Here is a 17,452-nt window from a genome sequence, read left to right as displayed (position 1 = left end):
GCGGCTAAAGATTTTGGCTGTGCAACTTTGGAATGAAATTAAAAAATTTGTGCGTCACTTATATAGAACTGGAAAATGACATTCAGCATTTGTGTTAACTTTACTTCAAAATTATATTAAACATTTAAACATTCAAAATACAGTACACAATGTAGTTAATGGGTAAAACACACATTAATTGAGTCCACAACTGCAAAAAGGGACCACTTCTGCTTTGTGCGCTCATATGTAATGTCTGTGCGCACGCTCCTCAAGGTGTGTGCGCGCGCACGTGCGCACAGCTTAGAGGGAACACTGCTTGCGGGTCAATTTTACTTGTTATACAATCGAACCCAATATTCTTTTTTACAATCACCGATACTCCCCTTGAAGAAGGAGAGAACTGAGAATGGTAAGATTTTTCAATCCATGGCCTTTTTAACGCAACATTTTTATCCCCATATATAGAGTCTCTTGGAGACAAATAATGTCAGCGGCCATTGTCCTACATTGTTTCATCACTAATGACCTCTTTATTTTTTCATTTAAACCCCTAACATTCCATGTTAGTACACTAACCATTGTCAGTTCTCTTACATTTCTCCAACCTTACACAGAAGTCCAGATTCCCCGGATCCATATCTCCTATCAACCAGGAATTGCAGATTTCACAAAAACATTTCATACAACATATACCTTGAACATGTACCCAACCCCCCTCCCCCCTCCCTGTATAACCTATCCCCCTAGGCATACCTCTTTATCCCCCCACTACACAATGACCCTTTAGGGTATTTACACTCTGCCACTAAGGTAAACCTTTTTTAAGGCATGCTCAGCTCCCCAAACCTGTCATATCTCATGGGTATATATATATATATATTTTTTTTTTTTCCACAAATAGAGAAAAAATTTCATAATAATTATTTTTTTTTTTCTTCCCTATTGCAAATTTATCCATATTATTACATACCCAATACATGTATTATTCTCCCCCTCCCCCCCCCTTCCCCCCGCCCAGAACCAGTGCACCGTATCAATTTTTTTTTTTCCCTCATTTCTTAACTGAGTGTTACTCTCCCAGAGCTATCAACTGTACAAGCTAAAATTCTATATTTCAATTGGCCATCAACTGTAGTCGGCCCAGATGTGTCTTATTCAACCACTCGACCGCATCTTCAGGTGACAAGAAGAATCTGGCCTCATCCCCGTGTACCACACGGAGTTTCGCTGGGTAAATCATTGAATATTTCAAGTTCAGCTCCCTGAGCCTACTTTTGATTTCCTTAAATTTTGATCTTTCTTTCTGAATAATATACGGGAGATCAGGATACAATGCTATTTTCTGTCCATTGAAGCACAGATTCTCGCTGTATCTAGCCAGTTTCAGCAGATTGTCCCGATCTTGGTAATGTAGCAGTTTTAGCAGCATAGTACGTGGGGGTCCCCCTGGAATAGGGGGTTTTGAGGGTACACGATGTGCCCGCTCCACTGCAAAAAAAGGGGTTAGAGAGTCCTTTCCAAAGACTTGCACCAACCATTCTTCCATAAATTTTTCGGGGGATTTCCCTTCAGCACGCTCCTCTAGCCCTATAACACGTAGATTACTCCTGCGTAGTCGCCCCTCCATGTCGGTAACTTTATTCTGCAGCTCTATAAGTTTACTAGTTGTAGCTTTTAGCTGTTTTTGCACTGGTGCCATACTATCCTCCAAATTTGATATGCGATTCTCCACCTCAGTTACTCTGTCCCTTGTTTTCTGTGCATCATCCCTCAAGAGGGTAATGTCAGATTGTAACTTTTCAATTTGCCCTGATAACCGGGTTTCACACATGCTGATTGCATTTAATACTTGTTGCAGAGTAATTTCATTCTGTAATTGTGCCCCACCAGTTTTTACTGGAGATGTATGTGGAGTGCTAGGAGTTGAGTTAGTTGTGTTCTGAGTTTGGGACTGAGCCCGTGCAAACTTTTCTAGCCGCGCTGCGGCAGTTGAGGTTTTCCCCATAATTGCTTACGAGCGCTTTTCTACTGGGAATATTGACCAAGTCACCACATAGGATAAAGTTCACTGTAAGTCTCTCTCCGCGTCGCGGGGGCCACAATACCCAACACTCACAAAAAACGGCAAAAGAGTAATAACCACACTTAATACTTTTTTACTTAGGTCAATATAGATGTGTCTTAAAAGACACTCTTACCCGCCTGGGACCTCAGATAAATCGACCAGCGTGTGTCTTTATTATCACAAAGGCAGGCCTCTGCTACCTCAGTCCTGAGGGAGAGGATCTCTGCTCCAATATATGGGGTTTTCTGGGTTCCTTACTCCACTGCTATATTCCAATATTCAGGTTGCCGTTTTTTTTTTTTTTATAACTTGCAGCAATGGAAGTCCCTTAGCGCAGGGTTATCCTCTGGTCCCCCGTTGTGCAGGTTTCTTCAGTGACCCTTTATATATATCCGTCCAAGGTCCACTGCTTTTCTCCAACAGGAGCCTTTACCCTGGCGGGGCAGCGATCAGCTGTACAGAGCGGGGATCTGTGGCTGTGCTCTCGGCTATACACCGGCTTCTCACACCCTCCGGCGAGTCTCTCAGGGAGTACAGGGCAGCGCGGTCCAGCCGGCAACCCAATCTCTCCCAGGCGTAGACCCGTCAGTCCGCTCCTGCACCCGGCAAAGCAGAGCGGCAGCAACACAGGACCTGCGCGTCACCCCTTTCAGGACGCACACCGCGCGACACAGCACGGCTTCAACTGGGCTGAGGTAGGCTGTGTATGCGCCAGCCAGACGCTGGGTCCCCAAACTTTATCAGCTTCTTCAGCAGGTGTATTAGCAGGGCACCGGGTCACTCTCTCCTCTGCCGGATGGGTATCACCATAAGCGGGGAAACCTTGACGGGGGTCGGCGGGAAGGGAAGGGACGCTGTAGGAAGTCTGGGGAGCTGACTCTCTCCTCTACTCACACGCACGCCGCCGTGGCTCCACCCTCAAGTTCTTACTTTCTAAGTCACAGCCTTGGTCTGAATGTTTGCAGGTTGAGAACCTTTAATTTATCCCCGAAAGCATTAGCAACATTTATTGCAATCTTTTTTTTTTGTGGGATATGCTAGGGCATATCTGATGTAATGTTCATTCAGCAATCTAGCTTTCTCTGGACAGATGCAAACCCTTTTACAGTATGTCAAACTTTGCAGACGATATAGACAGGTCATTCTGCAGGTCTTCTTTGAGTTGGTTTGGAGGCAACCTCTGGAGTTCATTAAGCTTTAAATGGCTAAGCCAGCAATAATTCTTAGGCAGAACATCTGTTGTCACTCCCAAGGCACCTACACTATCTCCATGGATGCATCACAACATACCATGTATGGTACATCAAAGCACATGAGATGGATCTGCAACTGATTTCTTCCATTTCTATACACCACTGAGCCAATAATTCAAATGTGTGTGACTTTGTGCCAATGATGGTTGTTATGTCTGTAGGCCCTGTTACTTAACATTTGGACACAACAAAGTGACCACCTCCACTTCCTCTTCTACTCCAGCCACCTCTTTGGGAACCTTTAAAGGGCATTGTAATATATCCAAGTTAGAGGTATATCTCATCACTTAAACCACAGATAGGGCCTTATTCTGGTTCATTCACTCGGATGCGTGCACGCACACCCTTGCGAATAAACCAAACCGTGCCTTGCAAATGGTTAGCCCGTACCACCCATTCGCACACCAAATTTGTTTGCAAGGCTTGCACATGGATGTTTTACATGAACGTCCATTTGCTTGCCAGTGGGAACCTCGCCATATTTTGATGGTTGGCGAATGTGCCCGCATATGTAATGGTGGCCCAGACAACTTGTACATATGAGCAAAGAAATGCTGGGAATTGGGCAGGCAGCTAACATCCAGCTATGTCAACTGTCCGCCCCCTGTATGTGCATCACAATTGCATTAGCATATGTATACCCAGCATTTTAATGGGAATGCCCATGAAACGCAGGGCATAAACATACATATGCTAATGCCCCAGCCCAGAACCCCATGCCCCTCTACACCGACCGCTCGCAAGGCTGGGAGCGTGCACTCAGTGACCAGACTTTTTGCAGATGTTTGTGCACACCCAGCGGGCTCTGCTGCAGCTCCTGAGATGCTGGTGCAGCAGCATCCAGGAGTTTTTTGCTTTTTTTTTTGCAGTATTCGCTCCATAAGACGCACACACTTTTCACCCCACTTTTTGGGGGGAGAAAAAGTGTGTCTTATGGTGCTAAAAATACGGTAGTTACATATCTTTTTACTACTATTTCATGTTTTTACCATTCTGTACATTATTAGTGCTTGGTTTCTGTGCTATAAAAGCCCTGTTTTTTGGTTCAAAATTTACCAAGCAGCTTACTCAAGCTGAATGTTTTTTCTTTATTATGCAGCAGTATAACTGAGAACTGATTCTTTAAGGGGAAGACATGATTTCCTGTATAAATTAATTGCATATATTTTTTCCTGGCAGCGAATATGGTATGACTATATGTGCACTCCACTCTGTACTGCTTATCTGAGCATTTCTCAATTTTAATCGACTCATGTTAATCATTTTGGGATGACACAACTAGGCAAAGAACAGAGTGTAACTAAACAGAAGGAATAGATTTATTTGGTAAAGCAGCAGACCCTTATGCAAGATATGAACATAGTATAAAACAAAACCATGTGTTAAGTAGGTGTGCTATGTTAGGTTGCATTTAGGTCATATGTTAGGTCGCACTTTGTGGCGAGCCCCACCGTTTTAATGGCCACACTCACCGTTTCCACCTTGCCTCAGGGAACAGACGAGGTGGAAACAGCGAGTAAACCTCGCCTCAGGGGAGTGAGTTTCATTGACACTTCTCGCCGTCGATAACTAACCGTCGGAGCATTGAATATTCCCCCTATGTGATAGAATCTTCCAACATAAAATTGTGGCTTCTTGTTACAATTTGCTCCGCAAATAAGAATATATACAAAAAAGTTTAAAGCCACATTTTTATACATGTCAAGTCCCTACCTATTGACTAATATAGGTCAATGATTGGTTTATTATTTATTTACAGTTTCTTATATAGCGCAGCAGATTTCGTTGAATCAATATTGTGCTAACTTAAATACAAACAGACTTGATAATATTAAGCCTCGTACACATGGGTTAATTCTAGCCAGAATCAACAGAGATATAGTCACTGAGCTATTGTATCCCTGTGCATACAGGGCGACCATCACTGGGATCGCGCTTCTACGACCAGCCCTGAAGAGGGAAAATGGGACACTTGGCAATATGCTTGCTAAGCAATGGCGACTCTGTGCAATCATTGACCTACCAGTATATTTTTTGGGGATTGTGGGAGGAAACTGGGGAGAATATACAAACTCAGCGCAGTTAGGACCATGGTGGGTATCGAACCCATGACCTCAGCTCTGTGAGGAAGTAATGCTAACCATTACGCCATCCACAATGCCCACAATGCGTTTAATACCGAGAATGCTCTATTTATAACAGTGTGGATACTCTCCGTATATGGTGTGTGGGGGTTTGTGATATTCTCATTAACCCTAAATGGAGTTTAGACACCCTTAGCTCATACAGGTACTCCACATATGGAGGAGGATGAGTTTGGTAAGAATAAATGCTGAATTTCTGTAATACTAAAGGAATTATCCCAAATTTGCTGTGAATAGATAACATTTTTGCCTGCTAGCATTGGAACTTTAACCTTATGTTAAAAGATTTTTATTAAGCTGGTTTGTCGACTGTATTAAATAGTATATCATTCACTATGATTTAAAAAAAAAAAAAAAGTTTTTAATAATTTAATTTGTAACTATTTTGTAACCTGCGAAGAAGAAAATTCTTTACTCCTCTACCCCATGAGGATCTACTGAATACAATCCCTGTAGAGCTGCGGGAGCAGTGGAGTTTAAAACGTATTTATGTTACAAATTGCTGTTTCACATTCAGTGCTTTCCTCTTCTGAATATGGTGATAAATGGTCCTAGCTCTATTTACAGGAGTAAATATGACACTAAAAGATAATACAAGAGCCACCTCTACCGTAAATATGCTTTTAAACTTCTTCACCACTGAGGCTTTTTTTCAAATTGAGCTGAGCCTATATTGGTACTTTCCAATATTAATAACCTGTTTATGCAGTTCCTTTTAAAACTATACATTGTTTTTCTTCAGAAGACTGGGGTCAATCCGATTCAGCAGAAAGAACTCACAGGTATGAGTTATAATAGCAGTGGCCGCACTTTACAATGTCTGAGATGCTCACAAAAGTTTTCACTGCCACATAGGGCTACAAAAACATTTTTAGTGCAAACTGGGGCTGAAGGGTGCAAATTTAGGTGCCATTGCTGGTGTTAAAACATAGCAGCAATGACACATCATGCTGAACTAGATGAACCATTTTATGTTTTAAGGAAATGGCAATAATTTTCTCAATCATCGTGACCCTGCAAAATAGTCAATCTTTTTTTTTTTTTTTCACTGAAATTAACAGAAAATTAAATAAAAGCAAACTTACCTATTTTTTTTTCTTTCAAATCATTAACAAAAATTATTTAAGGTCCTTCAAATCACATTAATGTAACTTTACAATATAATAAAATTAAAAGTTAAAAAAATATATACAACTACTACAATTGTTATTCTGCTATCATATGCATCATGTATTTTCCACACCTCTCGGAAGCAAAGTTATGAAGGTACTTGTGACACAGAAATAGTATATCTCCACAGCGCTGTTTCAGGTATAAACACAATGATACTTCGTAGGAAGAGAGATTCCTTTCCAGGTCTCCAATCATATGGGGTGAAGAGATAAATCCTTATGTTAGACACGGAGGAAATTTCTAAATCTTCCAAGGTGTGACCCCCTGAGACTCACCTGGTCTGTGGGAGACATGCACATAAATGTTTCTTTATAAAGGAAGACTCCCAAAGCCCATATAAACAGACACTCCCCTAAAAGATGATCCCTATGTTCATAAAAAAAAAGTATCTTTATTGTGGATCACAGGTAGGGGTACACAATTCCTCCATTCCAAGTTCAAGTAAAAGCAAATGTATTCTCAAAACTTCATAAAAGAATGGGCACACTACAGATCCACCCTCATCCTTCTTACCCGGAATGATCGGGCGGTCTGTCCTCAAGATGAAACAAGGTAAGTGCAGGTCTACACACAAAACAATGTTCAATAAGTAACACCAACATGTTTCTGACATTTTTTGTCCTTCTTCAGGGTATAAATACTCTAAAATCAACGGAAGGAGGTTATATACCCCAGGACATCCTGTAATAGCTAAAACATAGATAACAATAACAGTATTGGTATTTGACACACATGGTGAGCCGCATCCTGAACTTCCGATCCAGATAGAAACAAAAGGCAGCGGAACTTTAACATCTCGGTTTTTGCAAGCCAAATACCAGAAGAATGACAGCTTCCAGGACCGGGATTCCAGAAGTTGACACTATACCGTGGACACTGTATTACTTTCTTGGAGCGATAAAATGCTGTTCACTGGACATTTTTATTGCTATTGTATGGAACCTACTCAATGGTGATACTATAATAATATGTATATGAGAATTATTCAATGACATTTTAGGATTTTATTTATTTATTGTTAACGAGCTAACCCGCCCGGCGTTGCCCGGGAAAACCTTGGTTTTTTTTTTAATTTCCAAAACTGCTGTAAAATGTTGTCTTATGCTGTGCCACAGGCCCAAGTTTTTCATTTATTGAAACCTCCACCATAATGTTAGAATGTGTTTGCATTGATACTCAATGCCAGCAATGAAAATAGGGTGTGGTGTTATTGTGGTTTGAAACGCACCACTCCTGACTTGATAGCTTGTGTGTGTTGATGAATTCCACATCCACTCCTGAGATTTAGTAGCTATGATGCATCTTTGTTGTACTGTTTTTGTGTGTGTTGTAGTGTGTGTATCTGTCCCGCGTCTAAGTGTATGACGTGCGCTTTATATAGATATATATAGATATATATCTATATATATTTTATATGTGCGTGCAGTCGTCGAAGTGGAAATTTTGTAGTGGGGGTATGGGAAATTGAAAGCTGAAATTATGTGCACACTTCAGAAAAAAAAAAAAAAGAGGGTGCTGACACTTAAAAGGGGGTATGTCCTTGAGTGTAGTGTACCATGCCATATATCACATTATGCAAAACAGTAGTATACCCCCTTACACTTGCCCCTTAAACATTATGCCACGCGGAAAGAGACAAAATTCCCGTTATGCGACACAGAATGAGCAAAAAAAGTCACATGGAATGAGCCAAAATTCAAATTATACCACCCGTATTGAGCCAACATTCATGTTATGCCAAACTGGAAGAGCCAAATTTCCTGTTATACTACATAAATTGAGGCAAAATTCACTTTATGCAACATGGATTGAGGCAAAATTCACATCATGCCTCCCGGATTGAGCCAAAATTCACATTATGCCACAATGAAAGAGCCAAAATTCACATTATGCCACAATGAAAGAGCCAAAATTCACATTATGCCACAATGAAAGAGCCAAAATTCACTTTATGCCACACCGATTGAGCCAAAATTCACATTATGCCACATGGATTGAGCCAAAATGCACATTTTTGCTACATTGATTGAGCCAAAATTCACATTATGCCACCTGGACTGAGCCAAAATTCACATTATGCCACATGGCGGGTGACGCATGGACAGACGGTGGGGTGGCACAGGGACAGAGATGGTGGGGTGACACAGGGACATGCACTTCTATGTCACAGTCCATGCCACATTCCTCCCTGCTACCTGTCACATTCATTTGACCCGGCTCCTGTTTACATCAATGAGGAAAGCCCAACCTCCAGACCGCAGCATCTTGCGGTCAATATGGAGGTTGGGTGGGGGTCGCACACAGCCTCCGCTGCTGTCTGCTGTACTCTGCAGACAGCAGCGGAGGCAGGGAGGTGAATGAATGCCTGTGTGCAGCATCCATTCACCTTGTGGACGGGGGCTGGGGGGTGCATGGGGGCTGCCCAGCAGCTTACCTTTGTGCTGGGCTTACCTCCAACGTGATGATCGGCTATCCCGGCAGGGGTGAATTCAGTACCAGCAATTGGAGATGTCATCTCCAAGCGCCACCTCAGTCTAGACTGCGGGTAGGTACCACAGTGTAAATGGTGCAAATCCCAGATCCGACATGGCTTGGATCAGTGTTCCAAATGCCAGGTCAAAACCCGGGATTTTTGGTTTAAAAGGGGTATAAGTGTGTGTGTGTGTGTTCTGTGTTGTACTGTTTTTGGGTGTATTGTAGTGTATATGGGTATGTGTTGTACTGCTTGTGGTGTGTTATGTATGTGTTGTGTGTGACTGTCCAATGTGTAAGTGAGGTGTGCTACGTATCTATGTGTGCATACCACCCAACTTGACCCATGCCAGGAGGGACACCATGCTTTGCTTCTGGACTTTACTCTTAATGTATGAATGCCATCACCTGTGTCCTGGAGAGGGTCATGTTGAAAGGTATGTGTGTGCGTAGTGTGTATATGGTGTACTGTATGTATGATGTGTATGTACAATGTGTATGTGTGATGTGTGGTCTATGTATTTCCCCAATTATTCCCAATTGTTAATAGCCTTCACCATAATGTTAGAATGTGTTTGCATTCATACTCAATCACAGCAATGAAATCAGGTGTGGTGTTGTTCCTTTGTCTTCGGTTTCCCAGTTTGTCTATCTTTTTTCCAGATCAATTAAGGCAAATTGAACCTTGGTGTTTTTTACATTTCTAAGTGAAATTTCCCCAAAACAGCTTTGAGGTACATACCACCAGGTCCAGAGGTACCTTGTTGCCGAATTTGGTGACTCTGAATGCCACGGTGTGCCCGCAATGCAACAGACACCCACACAAACATTCAACTTATTATATAATGTTTTTTACTGTTATATTTATCCATGTTTAGCTATTACCAGATGTATTGGGGTATATAATCACCTGCAGTTGATTTAGGGGAGTGGTGTCAAACTCATGGCCCACCAGCTGTTGTGGAACTACATGTATCCCATGCCATAGTTTTAGCAATCCATTACATAAAGTCTGTGGCAGGGCATGCTGGGACGTGTAGTTCCACAACAGCTGGAGGGCCATGAGTTTGACACCGCTGGTTTAGAGTATTCACACCCTGAGGAAGGACAATAAAATGTCAGAAACACATTGGTGTTACTACTTGGACTTTTTTATTGTTTGGACGTGCACTTACCTTGTTACATCTTGAGGATGTACCGCCTTCACTCTGATCATTCCGGGTGAGAAGGATGAGGGTCGATCTGTAGTTTTGTGCCGATTCTTTTATGAAGTTTTGAGAATAAATCTGCTTTTACTTGGATTGGAGGAAGTGTATGCCCCTACCGGTGAGCCACAATAAAGATACCTTTTTTATGAACATAGGGATCACCTTTTAGGTGAATGTCTGTTTATATGGGCTCTGGGAGTCTTCCTTTATAAAAAAAAACAAAAACCTTTACGTGCACATCTCCCACTGAGACTAGGTGAGTCTCAGGTGGTCACGCTTTGGAAGATATAGAAATTTCCCCTGTGTCTAACACATGGATTTTCTCTTGTCCCCCTATGATTGTAGAACTGGAATAGAATCTCTCTTCCTAGGAAAGATTATTGTGTTTATTCCTTAAACAGCGCTGTGGAGATCCATTATTTCGGTGTCACAATATTTCTGTTGGATTTGGTACCCCATTTATGAATCTCTGCACTGCAGTTTTTTGAGCGCATGTGGCTTTTGTATAATTTTTGGTCTATATTATGTAGGTACTTGTTCAGGTCACTGTTATTTATTTAGGTCACAGGTTTTCAAACTCGGTCCTCAGGACCCCACACAGTGCATGTTTTGCAAGTCTCCTCGCAGAATCGCAAGTTAAATAACTAGCTTCACCTGTGGATCTTTTAAAATGTATCAATGAATAATGACATCACCTGTGCACCTGCCCGGTGACCTGGAAAATGTGAACTGTGTGAGGTATTGAGAACCCCTGGTTTAGGTCATGCACTGTATGAAAGTCAAATCTGGCCACAATCATAGTATCCTCCTTTAACAATGCCTCTTTGCTAATTATCAAAAGGGTTAGGTAAAGCAGAAAGAAAAAAAAAAGCCATTTTGTTTATGAAAGTAGTAGCAATTGTGAAAGCAAAAAGAGATGGCTTTTAGGAAATATAAGCAGACACAAAAAATAAAATAAAAAAAAAATGAAGCCAAAGATGTATCTTGCTAGACAGAAGACTAAGAAGGTAATCAGATGTGCAAAGACACAGGCTGAGGAGAAAATGGCCCAGTAAGAGAGGCAATTTTTTTTTTTTAAATATAAAAGTGACAGGAAAAAACATAAGGCAGAAAAATAAGACTACAGACAGGGACTGAGAGACTTTTTGTGGGAGACAATGTAATAACAGATAATTTTAATTATTTCTGCTCAGTATTTACTACTGAAAAAGAGAAGAAGGGGTCACAGATAAAAAAAATTAGCGCAGTCTATTGTATTTCTTTTTTGTATCTTCTTGTAGGGGAGTGACAACCCCCTTTTTTTGTACTGCAGCTTCTTTTTTGCTAACCAGGTCTAGTAATTGCGCCCCTACCTGATATCTTGTTATCAGCTCTCTTTCTGTCACAGATAAGTTGCAGGGACACTCAGAAAAATTAAATAAGTACATTTACAGAGAAAGTCCAAACCGAACTCTAAAAACTAAAAGTATATAATCAATGAGGCCAGATGGGATGCATCCAAGGATACTATAAAAGCTTATAGGGGTGCTGGTAGCACCATTAACAGAATTATTCAACGAGTCACTAGCTACACGAGTAACCCAGAGAACTGGAGGAGTGAATGTTGTACCCTTGCAAAGAAGAGGCAAACAATCACCGATCAGTGAGGCTCACATCAGTAGTAGAGAAATTGATGGAAACACTAACAAAAAGTTACAAATTACCACAAATCCAGCAATTAACAGGATCCCAAACTGCACGGATTTACACAGGGGAGGTCATGTCAAACAAACCTTATTGACTTTTGGGTGACTAAAGAAACAGGTAAAGAAGGGGCTGCATAAATAGCTTCTCTAGACTTTAGTAAGGCTTATGACATGGTCTGACATCACAGACTGCTAAATAAACTCAAAAGTTTGGGATTAGATACTAAAATAGTTGAATGGATAAGAATTTGGTCACGGGACAGAAAACAGAAATTTGTAGTAAATGGAGTACATTCACAGAAGGGTTATGTTACAAGTGGAGTACACCAGGGATCTGTACTTGGAGCAATGCTTTTTAAATATCTTTATTGCTGACATTGCAAATGGTATCGAAGGGAAAGTATGCCTTTTTGCAGATAACACAACGGTATGCAAAAGGGTAGATACACCGGGAGGGGTTGATGATCTAGGTAGGCAAGAGGAATGGTTGAGAGCATGGTAATTACTTTAATGCCAAAAACATGCACTTGGTATCCAAAGGCAAAATATAGTGTTAATGGCACTTTATTGAAAACTAGTGAGGAAAGGGACCATTTCAGTTAATAAAAGGCAGGTAAGCAATGTAAAAAAAACAATGAGGAAGGCATCTTGAATTACATAGGGAGAGGAAACAGTAGAAAGAAATATAAACATACCAAGAAAGAGCAAAAAAATGTATAGGTTGGAGTAGAGAAGAGAAAGGGGGGACATGATAGAAACTTTCAAATATAATCAGGGTTTATTACAACATCGAGAAAGAATACATTCTTCAAATGAAGAGAAGTAGGAGAACACAAAGACATGCACTGAAACTGGAGGAAAAATTACTTCACAGAAAGGGTAGTTAACATGTTAAATAGCCACCCATAAGAGGTGGTAGAGGTTAAAGAATCATACACCCAGGGGTGGTTACAGCCCCATTTCTGTCTAGATCTCTTAAAAAGCGATGCACGTGTCACTATTGCCTGTCTAGATTTATAATGCATGCAGTATAAATCTAGTCATCGTCCGTGTTCTCCCAATTGAGAACACTGGCCATGACAGATTTCTCATTACACATCGCTGGTGCAGCGATGTATGCTGAGTGATCTGTGCTTAACTAGATCACTCAGAACACTGCTCCGGTCACCCTGTGTGTGTGTGTGTGCGTGCGTGCATTAGAACAATTTAAGCATACATGGAATAGACCTAAGGATATCGTTACTAAGAAATAAGAATCAAATAGGGTAGCCAACTCCAATCCTCGAGAGCTACCAACAGTTAATGTTTCCCAGGTCTCCCCACAGAATCACAAGTGAAGTAATTACCTCCACCTGTAGATCTTTTAAAATGTGTTTGCAGCAGCTAGGTTGTCTGTAAACTGTGAACTGTTGGTAGCTCTCGAGGACAAGGGTAACAAGGGTTTAAGGGTAACAATATGGTTAAAAAAAGGGGCAGACTAGCTGTGCCATACCTGCTGTCAAATTCTATATTTCTATGATCCTGGGAGGCAAACACAGCATACTAAACCACAAAAAAAAAGCAGACAGTATTTAAAATTAATTAATGAACATTTTGGCAGTTTTATTTGTTGATTAATTGCACGATCGAGCCATTTAAGTTGTAATATTGGCATTTTGAATGAAGCATAATTTTCTGAATACCTTATTAAAAATTAAAGACACAAAACGATCTATATAAAAGTACATAAAGTGAATAAACTTTTTATTTAAAAAACAAAAAAACATTGCAATGATCTAAAAATGACCCAAAAAGTTTTTTTTTTTTTTTACAAGATAAAACGTTCCACATTTCCTGAACTTGTAGAAAAAAATTACATACATAGACAAGGACACAATTCAGCAAACTTTAATTGGATTTCTATTCAAAAGCAGAAATCCAACTTTTTTCATATGCGAGCATTTACAATTCATTGTATTTGACCTCATGAACAATTAACCCCACCATTAACATACCAAAATCAGTGTGATACCGAGCTAAATAAACCTGCAAAAGTAATCTTATATGCTTGAATTCATAGTTGCACATCCTTTACTATGCTGCTTTCGTGTAGAAATAAAGCATACATTCAAACGTTGGTTTAACTTGTATATGTGTGCGCTTGATAATACAGTAAATTGTAGCAGGTGAAAAAAAAAAAAAAAAGTGTTTACTTTGATACATTCCTTCCATCCACACTCATCCCAACAAACCCAGACAGAACACTGCACATTTTAAGAGGTTGTATCCTGAAAAGAAAATAATTCAGTTAATAAAATGCATGGGCCAAGTGCTTACATTGCGAGGGTGCCCTCCCAGAAGAAGCTTCATATACTGGATGTAGCGGACAAAACTCTCAATTATCAAGATCAGGGATACATAAACTTGCATATTGCGGTTTGCGTTCAACGGTACAATATTTATTATAGTTTTCTTGGTGCTGAAGACAATAATAAAGATCGAAATGTTGAACGCAAGCAACGTGTGGGAGTTTATGTATCACTCATCTTGAGCACCGAATGTGACATCTAGTGTGTGTGTGTGTGTGTGTGTGTGTGTCTGCGCGTGTGGCCTCATTCCCTCTGCTTGCTAATAAAGTTACTGCTAGACACACAGTCCACAGAAGCATATACTGTGGTGGGTCTATGACAGAGCTAATACAGCACTGCCTGGCATAGAAGGCTCGGTACACACAGTACCACCGTCTACTCTACATCAAGGTATTTACAACACTCACTACACAAGCTAGCTCTCCTCCGTATAATGGGTGTGGTATATGGTCCTGACAGTCGGGATCCTGTCAGTCATTAGCCCGACTCAGACCGCATGGCGAGCGCAACAAAGCCCCATGCGGGCTCGCTGCACTTACCACGCTATTCTATTCTCCCTCTATGGGGGTTGTGGACCCCCACGAGGGAGAACAGCCGGTGGCCGTCGGGACCCAGAGTATTGGGTTTTTGACTGATGTGATCCCGACGTCGGGGTAATGACTGTCAGGAAACTGTCCGGCACCCCATATAATGTGTGTAGGCATAGGAAGGAGAACATGCAAGGAATTACCTATAACATAATGGAGGAAGAGGGGCACTGCTAGCTCTAAAATGAACCAGCCTCAATATATAGTTCTATGAAGCATCATTAGTACTATTTCCTGGAAAGCAGTAGATTTGTAGTAATATAGATTACACACACAGGATAACCTTAAAATATAGTTAGCTGGCCCACACATTATAAAATTTAATTTCGGTATCATACAACTCCTTTAACAAGTTCGTTCCTTTTCAAAAATATTATGCCCAAAATATTACCCATGTTTGCAGATATTTAGATGTTTTTCCATAATGAAAAAGCAAAAAAATAAATAAAAATTAAAAAAAAAAAAAAGTGAAAATTTTTGTTATTCAACCAATTAATGAATTGAACATGGTCTTACAGGTAGGTTTATGGTCACTTACTGTATATATAATGCAGATGCAGCAATATGCTTTATATACAGTATGTACCTACTAGTAGGTATCAGAGTACTACTTTCATTTTTGTGCACATCACAAAAGTACTCGTGTCTTATATTACAAACACACAGTACAATTATCTACAGTAGGTGGCCTGGTGTTATCAGACGGATCGCCCACACACAACGGTGTAATGTATGCTCAGCATTAGAATGGTAACAAAATCAGGTCATGATAATCTGCAAGGGGAAGTATGTCCAATCACTCTTTTTTTAAACATTTTGAAGTTTTTTATAGGAGTCAGAAGTCTCAGTACAGTACGTTAGCGGTTCCTTTAAATAACCTTAAATGGTCAAATAAAATGTGTGTCATTACGGTGGACTTAAATCATCCGTCAATATGCAAAAAGGATCAATGTTTTCCAATGTTGCCAAAGTTCTTCCAAGCATTGGCCATGGTTAAGAAGAAAAATGGGACCTGCTGTTGGCATTGGTCACTGTGTGGCAGGAAGAGGAACATTAACATGCACTTGGCTGGTCTGTGGAGCTGGAGACCCAGTACTCATTGGTGGCGGGGGTGCAGGTGCAGTCTCCTGCTTGCTAATGTGCGTTATGAAACGCAAACGAAGTTTTAATGCTGGTCGAAGGTTGAAGATAATCTTCTCAGCCTAAAAAGAAAAGAAGGTAATTTATTTTCTAGTCACCAGGTCATATTCAAGCTTTTATTCTCAGCTATACTGACAAAGGTACCGATCAGGATAATGGTCACATACTGTACATTGGCACTGAAGTTTTTGATAGTAAACCTTTCACAAGTATTCATTCTGTGATTTTACAGCAGACCTTGGCCTTCCATATAAAGATAATTGTTTCTTTATTATTGCTCATCCTTATGTTTGCATATTTATTCTAATTATGTCCATTTGCAGCATCTGTGTACGGATCTAGAAGCACCATTCTATATACAGTAGCACCAGCTGTGTGGCAAGTGCAGTTTCACAGTCGGAGTATGGCCTCCTGTGCGAGTGACTGCATGTCTCTGAATGCAATTTCAAGTCACACCTGTACCGGTTTTAAATCACCCCTATAACACTGAATCCACTACATTTATCAGAACCAGCATGTAGACAATCTGGACACATGTGCTATGTGACTCACATGCAGAACATTGTCCATTTGTGTGACACCACTTAATCTACCACTGAAACAGACCGTTCGAGGGTGATTCACTGAAAATAATCCTAATAAAGGATACAGATTATTACAATCAAACCCGATCATCCCTGTGTTTGATCATTGCATGAAGTTCCTCTGGTACAACCAATAATGTCTGACATAGGCCAGTATTCAATGGCCGGGATCGCGGCTGGCAGCGAATCCAGTGTAGGATTCGCTGCACTATCGCCGCAATTCTCCCTTCAGGGAGCTGCCCATCCGCCCTATTCAACGCCACGGGGGCTCTCTGCCCCTGGTGGCAAACTTTAACCCCCCCCGGCAAATGCCGCGGGGAGCTGGGGACGGCTGCAGGCAGGGAGATGGAAGCCTCCTTGCCAGCGCCAGACTACATATGTGGGGCTCACGGCCCCCTGCTGGCGAATGTGTAAAAAAAAAAAATAATTGTAAAAAAAAAAAAAAAAAAAAAAAGGATTACAAATATATTCATGTGCTGCAAGCACATGAATAAAAATAGCATGCCCCTTCACAGAAAAAAATCTGATTTTTTTTGACACCAAAAAACAAACAACGCTTTATTTTAAAAGATCACATTCCAGTTCACCTAAAAAGATGACGAATGTAAAATGGAGAATCATGGCAAAAATCAATGGAGAAAGCAGTTCTCCATTTGAGCATTGAATACACTCTCAGCGAATTCCACTAAAAACCCCATTGAAAACCACCGGCGAATTGCGGCAAATCATATACAGCGAATCAACAGACATTCGCTGTTCATTTGCAGCGAATTTGCTCCGTTGAATAGGGCGAATTGTGTTTTCTGACAGA

General features: G+C 40.8%; 1 protein-coding gene across 2 annotated transcripts in view; it reads right to left on the bottom strand.

The window, feature by feature from the left end:
• Window positions 1-13,559: 13,559 nt before the first annotated feature.
• The window catches only part of MED23 (mediator complex subunit 23), an 89,595-nt gene continuing 85,702 nt past the window's right edge, over window positions 13,560-17,452 (bottom strand). For both annotated transcript variants that reach the window (XM_083176708.1, XM_083176709.1), the window contains one exon: window positions 13,560-16,119. In XM_083176708.1, the coding sequence (XP_083032834.1) occupies window positions 15,946-16,119 (174 nt within the window). In that variant the 3' untranslated portion in view covers window positions 13,560-15,945. The remainder of the gene's footprint in view (window positions 16,120-17,452) is intronic.

Source organism: Crinia signifera, chromosome 3 (assembly GCF_055691185.1).
Source record: "Crinia signifera chromosome 3, ASM5569118v1, whole genome shotgun sequence".
Taxonomy (NCBI): Eukaryota; Metazoa; Chordata; class Amphibia; order Anura; family Myobatrachidae; genus Crinia; species Crinia signifera.
The sequence above is the reverse complement of the archived record's forward strand: the minus strand, read 5'-3'. Positions and strand labels throughout refer to the sequence as shown.